The sequence below is a fragment of the Urocitellus parryii genome, chromosome 9 (genome assembly GCF_045843805.1).
Source record: "Urocitellus parryii isolate mUroPar1 chromosome 9, mUroPar1.hap1, whole genome shotgun sequence".
Lineage (NCBI taxonomy): Eukaryota > Metazoa > Chordata > Mammalia > Rodentia > Sciuridae > Urocitellus > Urocitellus parryii.
This window is the reverse complement of record NC_135539.1, coordinates 75,428,404-75,448,090: the sequence shown is the minus strand read 5'-3', so window position 1 is coordinate 75,448,090 and position 19,687 is coordinate 75,428,404. Positions and strand designations below refer to the sequence as shown.

At 43.5% G+C, this 19,687-nt stretch overlaps 1 protein-coding gene across 2 annotated transcripts; it reads left to right on the top strand.

Annotated features, from left to right (window-relative positions):
• The first annotated feature begins 673 nt into the window (after window positions 1-673).
• Akr1e2 (aldo-keto reductase family 1 member E2) lies at window positions 674-18,141 on the top strand. 2 transcript variants are annotated; one of them, XM_026412706.2, is made up of 10 exons: window positions 674-777; window positions 3,056-3,223; window positions 5,850-5,966; window positions 6,741-6,818; window positions 8,567-8,689; window positions 10,820-10,917; window positions 12,788-12,860; window positions 13,422-13,505; window positions 16,191-16,273; window positions 16,541-18,141. In XM_026412706.2, the coding sequence occupies exons 1-10, from the start codon at window positions 739-741 to the stop codon at window positions 16,581-16,583; spliced, it is 906 nt and encodes a 301-aa protein (XP_026268491.2). In that variant the 5' UTR covers window positions 674-738; the 3' UTR covers window positions 16,584-18,141. The 2 variants fall into 2 exon arrangements, with proteins under 2 accessions (XP_026268491.2, XP_026268493.2); XM_026412708.2 differs by lacking the exons at window positions 10,820-10,917; window positions 12,788-12,860.
• Window positions 18,142-19,687: the final 1,546 nt, after the last annotated feature.

Genomic DNA, 19,687 nt, shown 5'->3' with positions numbered 1-19,687 from the left:
CAGCCTGACCTAAACCCCAGACAAGACCCTGTAAGGAGGACTGCTAACCGGGGCTGATACCCTGAGAAACACCCTGTTCAACATGGAACAGTGACCACCACAAAGAATGACAGTGACCACAAAAACTCTTCCCTGACAAATCGTAGCAATGACAGAACAACAAAAATTATCTCCTCCCCCCACCCCCGCCCACACTTCCCTAGGCTGTAAGCAGAGGACGGATCCCAGCAGAGGCTGGACCCCCTACGCAGGTTTGTCCCACCGCCTTTCCTATTTCCTTCTGTTAGGTTCTTTCCCCAGGGGTGAGAGGCTTACCCTAGACACAGGTGTAAAGTGGTGGATAGAGGAGGATCCCAGGCTCTTAGCCAAAAGTAGCCTGGGGATAGCTCTGGGCTTGAAAAGTGCCCCGGGAACCTTGGGGGTCCCCTTCCCCAACATCCATTGTAAGTTTCAGCCACGTTGCTAGGAGACCGGAGAAGAAGCACACCTGAAGCACACCTGAACACAGGTGGTCAGGCCCCTAGGAGGCGGGCGGCACCGCCGGCCAATCAGAGAGCCCTTTGGCCCTTTGGCCCGGCCGCATCAGCGCCGCCAACCAATCGGGGAGCCTACTCCAGCCTGTCGCAGCTCCAGCCAATCAGGAGGTCCTCCGCGCTGCACTCCGGTCGCCTCTCGTCTCGACCGCGGAGATTCGCCTGGTCCGGTCCGTGGCGAAGGTCTGGACCCGCGGCGGGAGCCATGGCGAAGATCCCCGCAGTGGGCCTGGGCACCTGGAAGGTGAGACGGCCTGGCGGGCCGGAGGGGCGGACCGAGCCAAGGCCCCAGGCTCGCCGGGCCGCCGGGCTGCCGGGCTCCTCCAGGCCCCTCCAGGCCCGCAGTTCTCTCCGCCGGGGTCTGGTGGTCCCGTGGCGTCCCTCTGTCATTTGTGCTCTGTGAGAAGGGGAAGGAAGGGCGGCCTGCCTCCCCTCCCTCCTTCGGAAACCTGATGCAGGGGCCTAGGTGCCCGCCTGCTGCGAAATCGGGCGGGCCCAAACTTTCCAAAACAAAATCTTTTTTTTTTTCCTTTTAAAATTATAATTATTACCCTCTGATAATTGTTCAAAATAACGGGGTTCGTTATGACAGTTTCATATATTCTTAAACAGTGCGTTGATCATATCTACCCTCCCTACTGCTCTTTCTTTCCTCTTTGCCCCTCCTCCTGTTCTCTTTCCCCTTCCTTAATAGTAGCCTGCTTTATCTCCCCTCCCCTCCCCTCCCCTCCCCTCCCCTCCCCTCCCCTCCCCTCCCCTCCCCTCTCCCTCCTTTCATTCCTTCCTCGTTTGAGAGAAAATATTCAATAATGGTTCTTTCTGAGTCTGGTTTATTTTTGTAATGTAGAATTATCCCTTTGTGTAAATGATGGAATATTTAGGCAAACACTTGTCTGAAAATGGGGAGTGCAGCTAGGTATTTCAAAATGGTAGGTGAGATCCAGGCCAAGTCAATAATCCTGAAGATGTTAAGTTTGGGGAAGCCAAGAGGAGAGGCTGTTAGGCTTGGGTAAGGCAGAAGACTAGAAGCCCAGGAAGGTTATCTCTATCGAAGAGATGAGGAAATGTTAGAATTGCCAACTTGGTTTTTAAAATAAACTTTGGAACTTCAATTTCCCTATCTAGAAATAACCCCCTTAGTGGCTGATAGTATTAGCAGTTTGGACTTTTCCCTGCCTGAACTTTGTAATCTCTGCCTGTGATTTGAAAGACAGCACTGACTACCAACGTGCTCTTAAAAAAAATAAATTTAGTCCTTGATAAAAAGATGTTCATATGAAAAGTCAAATGGGAGTTATTGATTGAGTCAGGTTTAGAATACTCACTCAGTCCCTGCTAGTCCAATGTTTAAATTATTTCTCCCATCTGCCAGCCAACTTTTGAATGTCAAGGATATGCTTTGTTCATATTGGTTCTCAGCAAATAGCCGGGAGTGTGATATTTCGTAGCCATCTTGATGGATTAAATTGATTTCACTTTTATGTTAGTGTTGTAGAACAAGTTGAGAGAATTTCTTCTTTTTCTGTTATGTGAAAGATTTCATGATAAATTGGGATTAATCTTCTTGGAAATTTTCTAGAAATGTATGTAGCTTTAAGTTGTGGTTTTCTTTTATTTCTAGTTGCTTCATTTCTTTAATAATTAACTATTCAAATTTTATTTCTTTTTGAGTTAAATTTCTCTGGGGATTCTTCTATTACCTGGCATTTTTCCAAATTGTTGGCATAAGTTCTTTTTTTGTGGGGGGGGTGTGGTTTCAGAAAGCCACCTTTTTTTATTTATTTATTTATTTATTTATTTATTTATTTATTTATTTATTTTTATTAGTTGCTCAAAATATTACAATGATCTTGACTTATCATACATTTAATTCAAATGGGCATATGTTCTTTTAAATCTATTTTATATTCATATCCTGCTTTTCATTCATGTCATTTTATTTTTTAAAATTGATGTTATTTGACTAATCTTACCAGAATTTTTGTCTATCATGTTAAGGTTTTTCAAATAACTTATTTCTAGATTTTCTGGTCTTCTCTCTTACATCTTTGTTTCCAAGCTCATTAACAACATTTTTATTTTTATTTTCTCTTTTCAACTTAAGATGGATGTTTGATTTACTAGCTTTCAGCCACTCTGAATCTATTGCTTGTTAAATGAAGACAGTTATACTGATATATTTTATAGTTGAAGTTCAGAGGATGTTGTCAATTACCCTTCAACTGAGGATATAAGAATCCTCAGTTTGCTGAGACTATAAACTTTCTCCCACAATCTTCCCATAGTTCCAGTCCCTTGCCTTGCTAGAGCTCAATTTGCAGTAACTGCTTTCTTTTCTGAATTTCTCTATTGCTGTGGGATCCAGACTACTTATGTGGATTTGTGCCTATGCTCATTTGTGTGGTAGATTACCTTTATGTAAGTATGTATCATTTGCTTCTCTATTCTCAGGTGGTCAGAGAGAACTGGGGGTTGCATTTCTCTGACTTTGATGGAACACTTTTCTTCTGCTGATTTTGCAGGCATCTCCAGGAGAAGCTGCTGAGGCAGTGAAGGTGGCCATTGATGCGGGGTACCGGCACTTTGACTGTGCTTACTTATACCACAATGAGAATGAGATAGGAGCAGGAATTCGACAAAAGATCAAGGAGGGTGTTGTGAGACGAGAGGACCTGTTTGTTGTCAGTAAGGTAGGTTTTTTAGCTGCAGGGACAGTGGAGTCCCTGCCACTGTACTCTTAGGCAATGGAAGAGCTGAACTTGCCTTGCTTGGAGCACTCACCAGTCTCCTGATGGGAAGAGATGGCTTTGTTTTCTGCTTGAACCAAAACTAACAAGAAGTATCACAGCTTAATAAACATGCTAAGTTATATTGTATGTAGCTTTATTTGCTTCATATTATGCATTTGATCACTCAGGTAGGAGTGCAGAGATCCCCCAATTGGTAAAATGTTCTTTTTTTCCTTCTATAATAATTTATCACAATACAAAGATGTCTAAAAACAGAGTTAATCATTTTCCTCTTCCCTGGCCACATTCCAAATCCTGTATCTTCCTCTTTCTGACTGATTCATGTGAACAATCTTCTGCACTTTCTCTGGCTGATGCAGTGCATGTGCTCATATGCAGGGTATTGGTTTGTTTGCTTTTTCAGGAGCAGAACTACACCAAACACATTATTCTACAGCCTGCTTTTTTCACTTATTATTATTAAGTTCTCTTGCTCCATCTTTTTTGCTAACATATATTTTTATTTTTTATTGTGCATTATAATTATACATATTAGTATAATTCACTATGCCATATTAATACATGCACATTACATAATTTGAACATTATCATTTCCTAATACCTTCCCTTTTCCTCCCCTCCTCATAATCCACTTGCTGATCTCTACTGATCTCCCTTCCATTATTATTATTTCAATTAGGTGCATTCTTAAAATTAAAATTGATTGAGTAATAGGCACTTTGGCTCCAGAGGTGAGTAGGATAAAGTTTCAACCTTCATGAACTCTGTCTATACAGAAATTCCCAAGCTCAGAATTACCTGGAGTGATTGGAAAAATGCAGATTCCAAATTCCCCAGCAGATCTGCGGAATAGGAAGCTCTGGGAGTGGTGCAGGTAAAGAAGGTTCAGGATAGAATTGCAAACCGAGGGAGCAGATTGCATATAGACACAGGGAATGAACCACAGAACAGATGCAGGGATCTGTAAGAAGCTTGATGTTCCTGGATTACACAGTGGGAGGTGGCAGGGTGATGAGAAATGAGGCTGGGCCAGGCTGTGAAGGTTTTGGTATGCTATTCAAGGAGCCTTTCCTTTTTCTGGAGACAAAGTAAAACCAAGAGGTCTTTAAGTCAGGCAGTGTGTATTATAGGTAAGTGATATTTATGTTGTATATTGGATATTGTAGCAGCTGAAAGGAGCATGCATTTGAGACAGGCAGGAGACCAGTAAAGAGCAGTGTAGGTGGGAAGTATTGAAAGCCTAAACTGCATCAGGAGAAGGATGCAGAAGAAGGGAATGAGTGCGAAGGATATTTAAAAAGGTAATCCTTCTAAACAGTACAGGAGGTAGACTAAGTAGTACAGAATTAATGAATTCCTTTGCTTTTGACCTTGAAGCAAATGTTAAAACCAGGAGACCAGAAGTCATGGGTCCAAGTTCTAGCTGTCATTCAGGAATTGTGAATATTAGTTGTTGGACAGCTCATAGTCACAGTGTCAGCATTTGTAAAATGAGAGTTTGAATCTGATAATCTTCTGAATGAATTCCAAATCTAAACTCCCATAATTCTGAGACTTAGTGAACTCTCTATAGGAAGTTTGCCTTTCTGTTTTACTGAAATATAGTTAAATTTTATCATTCATTGTTGCTGTCTAAGCTGGGCAGAGGCTAAAGGAGAAGCCTTGGTGTATGCTTGACCAAGAAAGGAGACTTCTGAATATCAAGGTAGTGAGATGGGTAATGGGATTTCTGAGTCTTGCCCTGCAGTCTGAGGATGGGTTACTTCTGAGTGGATCACAGCCAGCAGCAGAAACTTGGGGATTTCAAAAAGTCATAAAAAAATATAATTCAGTCAATATACTTACTGCCTAGAAGCAACTACTGTTAACAATGTGATGTATTTGCATTTTGTTTTTGTCTGTCCCCCCATTTCTGTTAATATACTATACTTGTCATTTGATTTCATTTAGTCTCCTTTCTTTTACTTTATCTTATGAATTTTCGTGTTCACTTGCTGTGATAGAGCCTTCAGGTCAGCTTCTGTCACAATTAATAAAAATATAGGAGAAGTAATGAGGAGAAAAGCAATCATAAATTTTTCTATTTCCTAGAAGTGAGATGGAAATATCTACATTAATATAAGGCAACATATGTTAACTCATCTGGTTTAACCCACATGGTTATCTACCTTAGTAACGGAGAACCTTGAACATAAAGCCTATTTGCTTTGGAAACAAAACGTTTGATTGTTACTTCTATCTTTTCTGCCCAATGGCATGGTTTTCTTTTTCTTGTAATGGTTTCAGTGGATCCAAATAACCATCAGCCCTCCCACCAAATGTCTTCTGGTGTCCTGAATGTCCCCTGTGTAGGAGGGAGGCAGCAAAGCCCTGTGTGTAGACTCCTGTGGAGCTTTGCTAAGGGTGCTGCCGCTGTCCTCTCCTGAGAACCTGCCCTGTTGTATTTGTTGTCATCTCAACTTGAATGTTTTGGTCTCCCAGAGAGTAGCTCTGTAGGAACACGGAGCGGATGCTGTGTTGGCTCTGGATAGTGGCTGTGTGACTGTGGTCTCCCTTCTCCCTGTAGCTATGGTGCACCTATCATGAGCCGTCCTTGGTGAAAGTGGCATGCAAAAAGAGTCTGAAGGCCTTGAAGCTGGATTACTTGGATCTGTACCTGATGCACTGGCCAATGGGCTTCCAGGTACTGCTCAGTAAGTGGTTAGACTTATGTGGGTGTTTAAAAATATATCAAGATGGGAAATAGCTGTGAAGTAAACAATTACTTCTCATTAACACGGAAAATACCTCTAAAATATGGATCGGGCCAGAACTTTCAAAATTTTTAATGCTTAAGGATTAATAAAAGGATATGTATTTTCTGCCACTTGCCCTGTGACAATGTTAGTGAGGTAGGACTGTAAATGAACAAGGGGCAGATTACAAAGCAATATCTACAGCTGCTCTAAGGGTAACTCTAGATTTTGAGACTTTAGGGTATCTTTCTCTACCCTTCACTTCCTATAACCTTTGGATTCTCACTTCATTATCTATCATCATGATGGTGGTTCTAAGAAAAGGAAAGATCCTAGTAATGGAGTCACAAGAAGACTTAAGACTTGAAGGAGATCCCCGTTAATACCCCATTCCTAGTCTGAAGTTATTAAACATTTAACAATAAGCAGGGAACCAAGATCTTTATTTCTTACCTTGTGAGAAGTGAACAGTGAACTTCAAGGCTGGCATAGACTTTGCTGACCACTCAGTCTTCACAACCCTTGATTTCATCAAAGTAGAGGCTGAGGCCTGCAGAACGGAAGTGGTCAAGCCAGATTAGTACTGCTTAGTGACAAGGCCAAGGCTTAGATGGATGTCTCACAACAGAGCTCTTCCCAAACATCTGGATTCTCTCTCCCCCTAGTTTCTAATCAGGGATGATCACAAGCCCCAGTAAGCTCCTTTCTTCTGGTTCTCACAGCCTGGAGAAGAAGATGTCCCTTTGGATCTCAGCGGTATAGTTATACCTAGTGATACAAGCTTCCTGAAAACATGGGAGGTAAGCTGAGACACCTCCTCTGGCAACATCATCCCTGGTGATACACCTCCAGATAGGAATGGGTATGAGACTTGAATACCTTATGTTCAGACCCTGCGTTGTCTACTTGAGACACAGTATTTGCAGTGTAAATTAGGAAAGAAGACCTGAAGAACTCGGAGACCTCACATGACTTTCTTATTACCTTTCGCTTATGGTGGTATGTCTCTCTGAAATATTATTTTAGGAATAATTAATACAGACCTCCTTTGTTCCCACCCAAAGTTTACTTATTTTTAATTAAAATTATCACACTTTTGTTTCAGAAAATATAGAAGAGTATAAAAAAGAAAATTCAAAATTCCGTGTTCCTGTTACACCATGATAGCCACCAGTAGTACGTGGTAGTTCCTTTTAGTTCTCTTTTAAGCAGACAGGTTGTGAGGGCCCAAGTCAGTGGTGAGGGGAACCAGGGAAGTGGTGGATTTGAGTGTTTGGATGCCAACTGCCAGGCTGGTGCAGGGAGAGCCCGGTAAGATTCCCTGAGGGCTCTAGCAGAGCTGGCCCAGTGCGGGACAGAGCCTGGTCATGTTTGAAGCCCAGGAAGAAAATGCACTTGCTGAATTCAGGACAGAACTTAAATTCAGGAGATGACATCTGGAGCCACTGGTGTGAGGCTGCAAGGTGAAGCCAGGGGGGAACCTGGGGTCACCCAGTTAGAGACATGAGAGAAATGACAGGACACACTGGGCTGAGCACCACTGTCCTCTCCTCTTATGAATAAGGGGAACGTGGAGACGTGCTACCATGTGTCTCAGGTGTCAGGAGCAGTGCCCAGGGGCTCCTGCCCTTCCTGTCACATTGGGGTGCCTCTCTTTAAAGATTTGGGGTAAATTCTAGGATTTTCATGTAGCACAAGCAAGGTTCTGGTGTTGGCAGCAGCACGGCACCAATGGTGCACCTGTGCTCATCAGTCACTGTCCTCATGACCTGGTAGGATTTACTCCTGACCATCCACACTGACAGGAAGGCCGAGCACTTCTGAAGAAAGAGGCAGGCTGGCTTGTGGTCAGTGGCAGCTCATGGCTTCAGGTTGCTCTGCTCGTGAGTTCTTTAAAATGCTAAATGGCTAAGGTGGAATAGGAGAGTGACGGTGTACCACTGTGCTTTAAGAAGATGGTCACAGAGGTGAAAAGGAAAGTGGAAAAATGAAACCAACAGGGCCCACATTGCCAAGCACCAGATCAACAATTATTGAGGGCAATAGAAATATTAGTACTTAAAATTAGCTGGGTTTGCTCAATGCCAGCATTATATCATTTGTATATCATTTCATGTAGCCTTGAAACAACCCTCCGATGGGTGTAGACAATATTGTCCTCATTTTGTGACTGAGGAAGTTGAGGCTTATCAAGGTCATGTAATTTGCCCAGTATCTCCCACTATTAAGAGATGGAACTGGGGGCTGGGGCTGTAGCTCAATGGTAGAGCACCTGCCTCACACATGTGAGGCACGGGGTTTGATCCTCAGCCCCACATCCATCCATCCATACATACATACATACATACATACATAAATAAATAAATGTATTAAAAGATGGAACTGGGACTAGACCTACGTTCAACGGTGGTTTTGAAGTTTCAAGTAAAATATTTTACAGTTTGGGGTGGATCCAGTTTTAGAAGTCCATGCAGAGTTGGTGAGAGAGGGAGTTTATCAGATAAATAGACAGAGCTTGTACATACAGCAAAGTGCTTTGTTCTTTTAGGCCATGGAGGACTTGGTGATTAAAGGGCTCGTGAAGGACATTGGTGTGTCAAACTTCAACCATGAACAGCTTGAGAGTCTTTTGAATAAGCCTGATTTGAAGTTCAAGCCAATAACTAATCAGGTGAGCTGGTAGGAGGATGGGGAGGGCTTAAGTAGGGTAGTTGGCTGCCCAGCTATTACCTCTGTTTGGCTATGCTGGAAATGGCAGAATGCATGAATCACAAAGGAGGTGTTTTTCTCCGATGTTTGTCAAAATTATAACTTAAGTTAGCAGTTAGGCAATGTCACAGTGTGAGCAGGCAAGCGGCAATCTTAAAGCCTTGTATGATTGGACAGCGCCATTGACATGTAGGGTGTGATCTGGAGCTTGATTCTCTATGCACACCTGTAGGCATATCCTTGGGTGTATTCAGAAGGGGAGGTCCTAGAAGGCCCCTCCTCCTTATCAGAGGAAAGCAGCCCTTCCCACTGCCTCTCCTGGCCCTTGCAGACTGGCAGCAAGAAAGGGACAGATGACCCAATACCTTCGGTGCAGCCCCTCAGGCTGCAGAGGTAGAGGTACGTATTTTTTTCTTAATGCAGAGAAAAGACTTGGGAGCAAAGGACTATTTTGTTTGCTAATCTGACTGACTGGCTTTGAATGTCCAAAGAGCATTTTTGCAACACTTTATTTTACTTAAACTTTTCATTTACATAGACAGAGACGCTCACACCTGTGAGTGGAGCTTTGTACATTCTTTAAACTGAGCATAGCTCCCAACCTGCATCTAGTATACTGCTTCTCCTTTCCACTCTGTATCCCTGTCCTGCAGGGGTAGCCACTGTTCTGATGTCCAGTGACATTAACATTTATAGTTGAGATAGTAACGTGCCATCATTTCTCGTGTCAGGGTGCTTGCCCACAGCGTTGTTTGTCAGGTCCCTCCACATGCACGTGGGAGTACAGACTTCCTTCCCATTTCTGTGTGGAATTCCACTGTGCAGATAGTGAACTTGCCCATTTTACTGGTGTTGGCCCCAGGGTGGGCACTTGGTAGCTTCCAGTTTGCAAAAATTAAGATTGAAGCATCACTTTCTTCTTTTTCTCTCCTTTTTCTCAATAAATAAGCTTTTTTTTAAAAAAAAAATGTGATATATAACATACATACAGAAAATGCATAAGTCATAAAGAGTGTAGCTCAAGGAGTGTTCACTAGTGAACATATTCTGGTATTCAGCACCCAGAACAAGAAACGTGATCCTCAGCCTTCTGTAAACTCTATGTCCTGTGCTATTCCCCATAGGAGTAAGTCCTATGGGGACATGAAAACAGTGACTGATGAGCTTGGGCTGGAGAGGCAGTGGTGTTCCCCTGACTTCTAAGACAGGGCAGCCTTTTCTAAGACCTCATGTGCACACAATCTACTTATGTGCATGACAGCTTCTGTTTTGAGTCAGAATTTTTTCTTGAGCAGCATTTTAAATACCTAAGAATGGCTGTTGCCTGAGCAACCAGGAGCACAAGAACAGGACCACTTTTCTAGGTTTTCCCAAAAGCTTACCTTGCTGGACACACAACAGTCCTGAGCAGTCATAGTTCTTTCTAATTCCATCTGAGCAAACACTTATTTTAAGTCCACTTATAATCTGGAATAGCCAGGAGAATTCAGAGCATATGGAAGGGACCACAACCCTGCTCTCAAGTTTCTCAAAATGTTCACCAACATCACCTATAGTGTGTATTTGTCATATGTGATACCTTTATTTCATTTATTTATTCAACAAATATTTGCTGAGCATCTTCTCTATATCTCCGTTGCTCTCAATGTTGGGGTACACCCATGAACAAAACCAGTTGAGACAAAAATCCTTATTTTCATGTAACTTAAATCCTGGTGACAACAGACAAAATAATGAAATGTATGGGGTGTGTCAGATAATTGTAGGTACTGTAGATGAAAATAAAGGACAGGAGAGAGGTAGGAGCCACAGAATGAAGCAGCTTTTCTCTGAGTGACTGAGGAAGGCCACACCAAGCAGGTGATGCTACAGCAAGTGGGTGTTTATGAGGGTGCAGACTTGTAGGCCTTTATAGGACCTGGCATTGTGGCCATGGCATGGCCCAGCCTGCTCACATGCAGATGAGGATATTTAGGCCTCGGCCTGGGGCCTGCAGCTAGTCAACGGTAACCAAGACACCAATCCCATCTTTTAGAACTTTCTTAGCATGCTGTTATCTGAATTGTGTGGTATGCTGTGATTCTGTTTATAGATTGAGTGCCATCCATATCTTACTCAGAAGAATTTGATTAGCTTTTGCAAAGCCAGAGATGTGTCTGTGACTGCTTACCGTCCTCTTGGTGGCTCGAGGTAAGGATGAGTCAGTGACTGTGTTATTTGGAGTCCTGGCAGCAATAGATGCCACCCTCTCCTTTCATCTGGAGAACTGGAAGAACTCCATCAAGAAGGATGGGCAGAATGTGGGAGGTCGCAAAGGGCAGTCACACCTCCCAAGTCCCTGGGCTGGAGATAGGGAACTGTTACTGGAAGCTAGAGTCACTTTTTCCCTTTTTAATTTACATAACCAGCCTCAAGTGACCCCTTTTGCTGAGCTCCCCAGTAGTAAATCAGTCAGCTACTGACTTCTTTAAAGGGACTTTTCACAGACCTCTTAATCATTAGATAATGTTAATTCCACGTGTTATCTTCCCTTCAGCCTTAAATTTGTACTGTGCTCCCTTAATCAGCTACCACCACCCACTTAGCCACCTAAGCCAGAACTATGGAAATCATCTTTCCCCTTCCCATGGTCCACCAAGACTTACTGATTATGGTGCCAAGAGAACTCAGATGTCTTTTGATCTCTGTTGTCACCATCTCAACTTGGGTGAAGCAAGGATTCCCTCGGGTTCTTAGAGAAGCACCTTAGCTCCTTCCCAGAGCTATCCCATTCCAGTGCACTGCTCAAGGGTAGCTGAAGTAGCTGTTTTCATATAATCATGTCACTTTCCTGCTCAAAAATTTTTCAGGTCTTAGCTGGCCCCTGAGCTGTAGCTGGCCTGGCCTCTGGCTGCCTCTGGCTTCCTCCCTCCCCTTGCTGCTGAACTTTACTGCATCAACCACACAGGACTCCCAGTAGTTCCTTGGATAGAAAAGGGTCTTTCTACTCTCTGTGCTTTTGCTTATACTGATCTTTTTACCCACAAATCTATGTTTTCTCAATTCATACCCTCCTGTTTCTAAATGAAGTTCAATTCAGCATTACCTCCTCCAGGAAGCCCTCCTTCACACAGTCCATGCCACCCCATCTTGTCACTATTTTATTATTACTTTGTCCCACTGAGTAAAGTCTCCTGAATGCAGGGACTGTATCTTATTCATTCTTCTGCTCTCAGAACTTAGCTCAGTGCCTAGATCATATTAGGATCCTAGGACAGGCTGAAATTATTTGAATTTTATCACTTGCATGTTTTCCATATGAAATGGGGCATATGTATTTGAACTTGGTAGCAGCCAAGGAATACTTGGAAGGCTGGTCATAAATCAAAGCTGAACTTTGGGATAGAAGGGCCTCTGATGGATGAGTGGGAGAGCCAGCAAAGGAAGGGATACAACATGGGTCTTTGGAAAGAAAATTGGGCCGTATTTGCTACCTTAGGGACCCTTTGAGGACTCTAACTAGCCCAGTGCTTGAAGCACAGTAACTACTTAAAAATTCATAATAAATGGCTCTTGAAAAAATGGTTCCCCACAGATGTATCATAGTCTTTCAAAAGTTCTTGTAGTGAAGTTTTCATGTGTTCAGTGTCCACCTTTTCATGGTATTGGAGATATACTTTTCTGAGATTCTCTCCATCATCACAAGATTACCTGGCAGTGCTGGAGACCTCGGCCAGGTCTGAAAGGAGACAGCCCAGCCGAGGCATTAGAGGGCCTCTGTGTCATTGGGCCTGCCACAGCTTGGAGAGCCCACTGCATGGTGGTTTTTGTTGCCACTTGGTTCTTGATAAGAAGTTCAAAATGCCATGAAAAAGGGATGATATGTAGATATCACCAAAATTTATCCCTGATTTTCTCCAGACAAGTATTTGGGGTGATGTGCTTTTCTGCATCCTTCAAATTTCCAACAGTGAGTGTGTATTGTGATTAGAAAATATGGAACCTTTCATTTGGGGGAAAGGTTTTATTTTAAAGAAAGAAACATCTGTGCTGGCTTACCCACTGCGCTGTCTCTCTCTAGGGAGGGAACGGACTTACTGAATAATCCCACGATTCGGAGAATTGCAAATCACTATAACAAGTCATGTGCTCAGGTACTGGGGAGGGCTGTCACACCTGGGAACTACTTTCCCATATCCTCTCCCTCCTGAATTCCTGAGGCTTGTCAGTTTCTAGGAAAGGGTTAGCTTACCTGGATGAGTCCAGGACTCACCAGAACTTCCCAGTGTGGAAAGTGAGTCGTTGCCTCATAGTCCCATTGATTCAAGGCTTGTGCTCCTGCCCCCTCCCCTGCCAGGACTCAGGAGGAGTTCGCAGGCAGTCCCCTCTGCCCCACCACTGCATGGGAGTCTAGTGCAAAAGGGAACAGAAGAGTCCTTTATTACAATGGCTTGTTCTTGCCCTGATTTCTCTGGAGACTGGACACATGTTAAGGAAATCCCATTAAGGTGTGAGCACATCCTTGATCTCTCCTTGGGCCAATGGCAGTTACTACTGAGAGAACTGTTTGGAAAATGCCAGTGAGATTTCTCAAGGACTTAGCAGGAAGGAGACTTGTGGATTCTTGCTCTATGGTAAGGCTCAAGCTGTTAGGGAAATGACTTAGGTTTGACCTCATGAGAATACCACTGTGTGATGTCAACTCTCCTCTGCAGATTCTGATCCGGTTTCAGATCCAGAGGGATTTGATAGTGATTCCCAAGTCTACCAACCCAAAGCGGATTCAAGAAAACATCCAGGTAGGTGTTTTCTTTCTTTGATGCTAGAGGGTTTGGGAATTTATATTAGTTAGGGTGGGCTAGCCACCATAACAAACAGGCCCAGCATCCTGTGGCCTTGACACATCTGCTGTCTATTCCTCTGCAATGTCTTGGCAATCAATCTTTCTCTCAGTGACCTAAGGCCCTGGGTTCCTTCCATCTCAAAGCTTCCCTGTCCACCAGAGCTTGGTTTCTTTGCCATGCAGCCCACCATCGGAAGGAGGGAAATGGATCTGATAGGAGAAATTGGGGGAGGCCAGACTTTGGAGTGCACCTCACTTCCTTTCACATTCAGTGGGCTGACATGATGATGGGGCCACACTGACCCTCAAGGGAGGCTGGATGTTGACCAGCAACATAGTCATGAGGAAGAGGAAGAAGGTTGGTAGCATCTCGTCCATCTGCCACATGGAGGCATGCTCACTGGTTGCAGGAGAGCATGGACCTTGGGTGGTGTTGGTTGAAGGATCTATCCCTGACTCCCATTTAGAGACTAGAGAGGTAGGAGTAAAAAACCAATGGGTAGGTATCTTTATTTACCAGAATATGTATAAAACATAAAAGATGGTGGTTCTTGTAAGGACAGCATTTTGAAACTCAACCAAGAATCACAGAAGTATGTGAAGTTTATTTTTAGAACTAGGTGTGCCTTCAACCCAGAGCACACTCCATAACACAGTAGTTAAGATCTCGGACTTAGGATCTGACAGGCCTACACACCACTTAGCAGCTGTGGGTCCTCTCTAAGCCTTGGTTCCCATCAGGTGCATCTCACAGGATACTGTAGAGTTAAACATAATGTACATAGTGATTGGCACAGTGCCTGGGGCAGGAAAATGCCTGGCATTAGCTGCTAGTCATCATCATGGAAAATCTCTCATGTAGCCCACACTCATTAGTAACGTCAGTGCAGTGTAGACCTGTGTGTGCTGGGGATTGCTAGGTGCCTGGATCTGCAGTAAACATAGTTCTCTGCCCAGAGATTGTGTCAGTCTTTGGGCTTCCCATCTCCTGTGCGAGGCACTGCTGGATTCTCGGGGCTCAGTACAATAGCTGGCACAAAGCATGCATGCCCAGATGTACCCACCAATTGACCTATTTGGGGCAGTGTCGATGCCTTAGGGCTCACTGTTTGTGTGTCAGGCTGATTGGTTTGGGAACAGCCTCTTTGTTGGCAAGAGCTGCATTCCCAGTAGTGGAGGCAGGGTATCCATGAGGATACATTCTCAAGAGGAGACCTTGAGAATGGGGCAGAGAACCTTGCAGTGCTCAGTCCTTTCCCGACTGGGCCCTTGCCTGTGGGTCACAGATTCCCTTTCCCACCTGCCACCTGTGCACTACCCTTCATCATTCCTGGAGCATCATGGTTTTAAACAGTTCAAATCAGGTAAAGGTGACCAGCCAACTCACATACGTGAGGAATGTGAATTTAGCAAGTAAAAGTTCTCTCTTAGATGGCTTCTGACAGGCTTCTGGAACGTAGGCCCAGTCTTGGGCCAGAGGTTAGAATTTGGCATACAGTAGCTGACATTGACTCCTACCTGGGCCCGGCTATGGTGCTCTCAGCCCCCACAGGGCAGCCAGGATTGCTGCTGGAAGGTCAGATACTCAAGAAGATCATCCGACTCTCTGAATCTGAGGACCTCCAACCCATGATGGTTCATAGCTGCACAAAGGTTTGGCAGACGCTAGAAGAGCCACACTGCCCTTCAGTTCACCTGTAGCAGCTCAGCTCTCAGTGCTTTGGATTGGCATGGCCCCTTATGGAAATGGATTTGACTCTAGGACTTTGGGGCACAGTCAGGGTGCCCTGTTCCTTTGCATTAAGTCAGCCACCCACTGGGGAAGATGCTGTCCCTGGGCCAGCCAGAGACAACCGCCTGATCTTAGGGACTCTCTAAAGCTGTTTTCTTCCCTCCTTAACCCAAACTACTCCACTAGCATATCTGCTCCTCCGATCAGAATTCCCACATTGTGTGTAACCAATTTCTCATGGCTTCAAGATGGTCATCTCCTGGGGTAGAGGCTGGCTCCCACAGGCCTCTCAACCGCCAGGGTATATTGGAATCACTTGCTGTGCCTTCGTGCCCTTCTCTGATCAGCCCCTCCACACTGTTGGGTGACACTCATGAAGCACTGTTGTTGTGGGAGTGGGTCACTGTCATCATCCTCAAGTGTGAATGAGGATGGGAGGGGGCAAGAATACTATTCCAGAAGAAACAAAACGTGATTACTCAGAAGAATGGTTCTGTGACATTGATGCTGATAGTGAACAGTTTCAGGGGCAGGTGGCTCCCTAGTTGGTGGGGTGTATGAAACAAAGTCTTCGTCTTTTGCAGGGGAGAAGGTGGGTCAATGGAAAAAACTTTTTGCTGCACCTTTTGACCGTTTCCATATGTTCTTTACTTCCAAAAGATAAAAGCAGCATGTGTCCTATCTTTTCAAGGTTTCCTAAAGTAGCCAAGGGTAAGCCAACTCCAACCAAGGGATTCAAATCAAAGTGCATTTCGGCCAGGTCGGCTGTGATACAGGGCAAGTTCCAGAGGCCTGATGAAGTATTTCTTTCCCATCCTCTTGTCCCTTGCAGGTATATTACAGTGGTTTGTAGGTAGTATGCAAATTAAATATGAATGAGTGAATTTCCTTTGAAAATTTTATTTCCAGGTGTTCGATTTTGAATTAACAGAGAATCATATGGATGAAATCATGAGTCTTAACAGGAACCTTCGATTGGCCACATTCCCCACGTAAATATGCCTCTTTTACTCCTTTGTAAAATAAACAGAGAAATATTCCAATTGGATGGTTGACTCATAGTTAGTTACAACATAAATTCTAGGTTAATTAATCCTTCTTACCATAATTCTTCCTTGTTTGAAAATGGGCCACCAAATGAAGTCAAAGACTAATTTATAATCTAGGACATTAAAAATACATAATTATGTCATTTCAAATGTTTCTCTTAAAATAATAATTCTTTGTTTCTATTTTTTATTCACTTTTCTGTTTTTCAGAACTGAAAGCCACAAAGACTATCCTTTCCACATAGATTTCTGAGAGAGCGTCTCTTCTGGCTGCTGCTGTGTTCACACAAATCGGAAGGTTGGCACCATTGAGCCACCTCTGCAAGGCTCTGTGGTTGCCATAGACCAGCGTTAGCCAGGTATAGGACAATAGAGTGAGTGTCAGGGGATGCTTTCCTGGAGCAGAGCCTGCTTCTCCGAGAAATTCAAAGAACTAAGTGTCATCTAAGAAATGGAAAGAGTGTAGTTCTCTGAGGGCTTAGGAACTGTCCAGGAAATCCCCACAGTTCTGAAGGATCATGTCATGCAAGTTAATCCATGTGGCTTCTATGCTCTAAAAAAAGATATCCTGCTTCCTAGATGGAGAGGTAGCAGTGCACCCTCTACATGATCTTAAAGCAAAATCCTTACCTGTATGGAAAGGAAACCAGTAAATCTAGAGCTCCATCTTCGTCAATACAGAGGTTTTTTTTTTCTTATTTTAAAATCTAAATTTTAATTTTTAATACTATTTTTAAATAAGGTCTTCTAGTAAGTCAAATTATTCTTGTGGAAACCCCAAATCAGAGGGGAAATATGGCTCCTGCCCCCCATACCCCCTGGTATGGCCTATCCTCCCTCACTGTAACAGGAAGCAGCCTCCCAGGTGAGCCGAGTGTGAGGTGGTCTGAGGCACTGAGTGCTGCCTTTCCCACCCCTCAGAGTATCTAGCCTCATTCTACACACAGTTCCATACCAACTCTCTGGGGACCCTAGGGGATAGATCTTCTGTCACTGACCTCAGGCTCCTACCCAGGGAAGTTAAGAAGAAAGAATGTCCAATGCTGCCCCACAGTGTTCCTTATAGCCTCTCCCCTTTTCACATGTCTCCACTTCCATCTTAGTATGAGCCTGTCAGCATTTCTGGTGCAAGACTCAGGGTAGGCAGGGTGTGATGTCCCAGCGGCTATAGGAGCTGGATGGGGATGGCTTCCCTCCATATCTGTTCCATTCCCATCTTATCCCCATTGGGCCAACTGAGTTAGGAGAGCAGGTTCTGTAGTCAGTAGTGGTGACTTTCAAGCTCTGTGATACTGAGCAAATGAGTTTGCTTTCCAGAGCCTCAGTTTCTGCATCTGTTCAATAAGAACAGGCTATTTCTCAGTTCCTCATACAGATTGTCTCCTAGAGGTAGGAATATCTCTTGGGGCTCTGGGCCCCAAGAGGGTTTTGCCACAAAAAAACATCTATTACTAATACAACAGCCTCATGTGAGAATCATCATGGCAGAGGTAGAATTGGGGTCAGTTTTGTATGGATTGATCAAATCTCCAAGGAAAGGTTTAATAAAAAGACTGTCCTTAAAGACTCTGGGGAGTGCAGGGGTATTTGGGGGTCTCCTACCACCTGCATATTCTCAGGCAGTGTCTAACTACTCCTTCCCTGCTCCACAACCATGCACTTTAATTTTTCCAGGTCCATGAAAATTTTGACCAAGGCATAAGAGTAGTTATGAAGACAGATAGAACCATTTTATTACCCTAAGGCAATAATCAGCCAGGCAAACTTAAAATATAACTGTTAGGTGTTTAGGATGCCATGCAACTGGGCAAAACCCTTTCATTGGAAGTTGTTTTTTTTTTTTAATTTTCTGATCTTAGCTGAAATGCCAAAAGAAAAACTTTTAAGTGGATTTGTGTTTCAATTTGTATTTATTTTAATAGAAGAAAAAAGAAAGAAAATATAAAAAAGATAAAAAAATAGAGGTATTATTGAAGCCAATTCTTACCTGCTCACTGCTTGAAAGCCAATATTAGGAGAGGAGAATTGGTGCAGAGGAAATCAGGTTTCATCAAGGGCAGCACCTGCCCCCAAAAGACCATTTTAGAGAACCCAGGTATGCCCCAGGGCTTTTATAGAGTAGGAAAGGAGGTGCAGCCTGGGACAACAGGCAGGAAGGTGTGTCTTTCCTTCTCTCCTTTTTTTCTTTTATTCTTTCTGTCTAGAACACCACAATTGACCTTGGGCTAGCTTGTTCAGTTATTTAGACAAATACGTTACTTTTCTGTAAGTTAAACATCTCAACAGTTTATGGATTGTGTGTTAGTTGATGCTCAGGATTGCAGAGTAAGAACGGGTGTTCTACATTCTGATGTTATCCAAAGGTGCACAACATGTTCTGGGGTCTGTAAATCTGAAGAAAGATTATTTAGCCAGTAACATCTAGATCATTTAGGTGCAGCTTTTTTTTAGAATTTAGGATGTCAGACAAAAGGAGAATGTTGTGGTTTAGATCTGGAGTGTCCTCAAAAGCTCATGTGTTAGGCATTGTAGCATGTTCAGAGGGCAAATGACTGGATCATGAGGGCTCTGATCTCTCCAGTGGATTATAATTTGACTCCACTTACTGGGAGGTGGTGAATACTACTGGCTGGGGCAGTGTGGCCTTGGGGATTATATCTGCCCCTGAGCCCTTCCTGTCTCTCCACCCTTCCCAGCTGCCTTGAGCTGAGCAGATTTCCCACCACCAATGTTACTATGTACACCCAGCAAAGCTTACTTTCAAATTTGAGGGGGAAATAAAAATTTCCTATGACAAGAATAAGCTAAAATAATTAATGAGCACCAATCCAGTGCTACAATGAATATTCAAAGATAAACTTTACACAGAGGAAATACAAAATGATTCTCAAAGGTTACAAACAGAAGTTTGATAGAAGAATAATCCAACAAAAGACAGTCAAAATGGGATAGAATATACAAAAAAAAAAAAAAGGCAGGAAACCACAAACACATATCCATACTAACACTGAATGTTAATGGTCTCAACTCCCCATTTAAAAGAAACGGATTGGCAGAATGGATCAAAAAGCAAGATTAAACTGTATGTTGTTTATAAGAGACTCATAGGCAAAGACATGCCCAGGCTGAAGATGAAAGTATAGCAAAAGATATTCCAAACAAATTGTCCAAGGAAACAAGCAGAAGTAGCTATTCTCATATCTGACAAAACAGATTTCAAGCAAAAATCAATCAGAAGTGACAAAGAAATCCACTGCATCTTAGTAAAGGGAACAATCCAACAAGAAGATATCATGATATTTATTCCCCCAAAGTCAATATACCCAATTACATGGAGAAAATACTCCATGAGATTAA

Coding starts and splice junctions, on each gene's coding strand:
- Akr1e2 (XM_026412706.2), top strand. CDS start 739: ATGGCGAAGATCCCCGCAGTGGGCCTGGGCACCTGGAAG. Junction 3,224..5,849: donor ACCTGTTTGTTGTCAGTAAG/GTAGGTTTTTTA, acceptor TTCTCCCTGTAG/CTATGGTGCACCTATCATGA. Junction 10,918..12,787: donor CGTCCTCTTGGTGGCTCGAG/GTAAGGATGAGT, acceptor GTCTCTCTCTAG/GGAGGGAACGGACTTACTGA.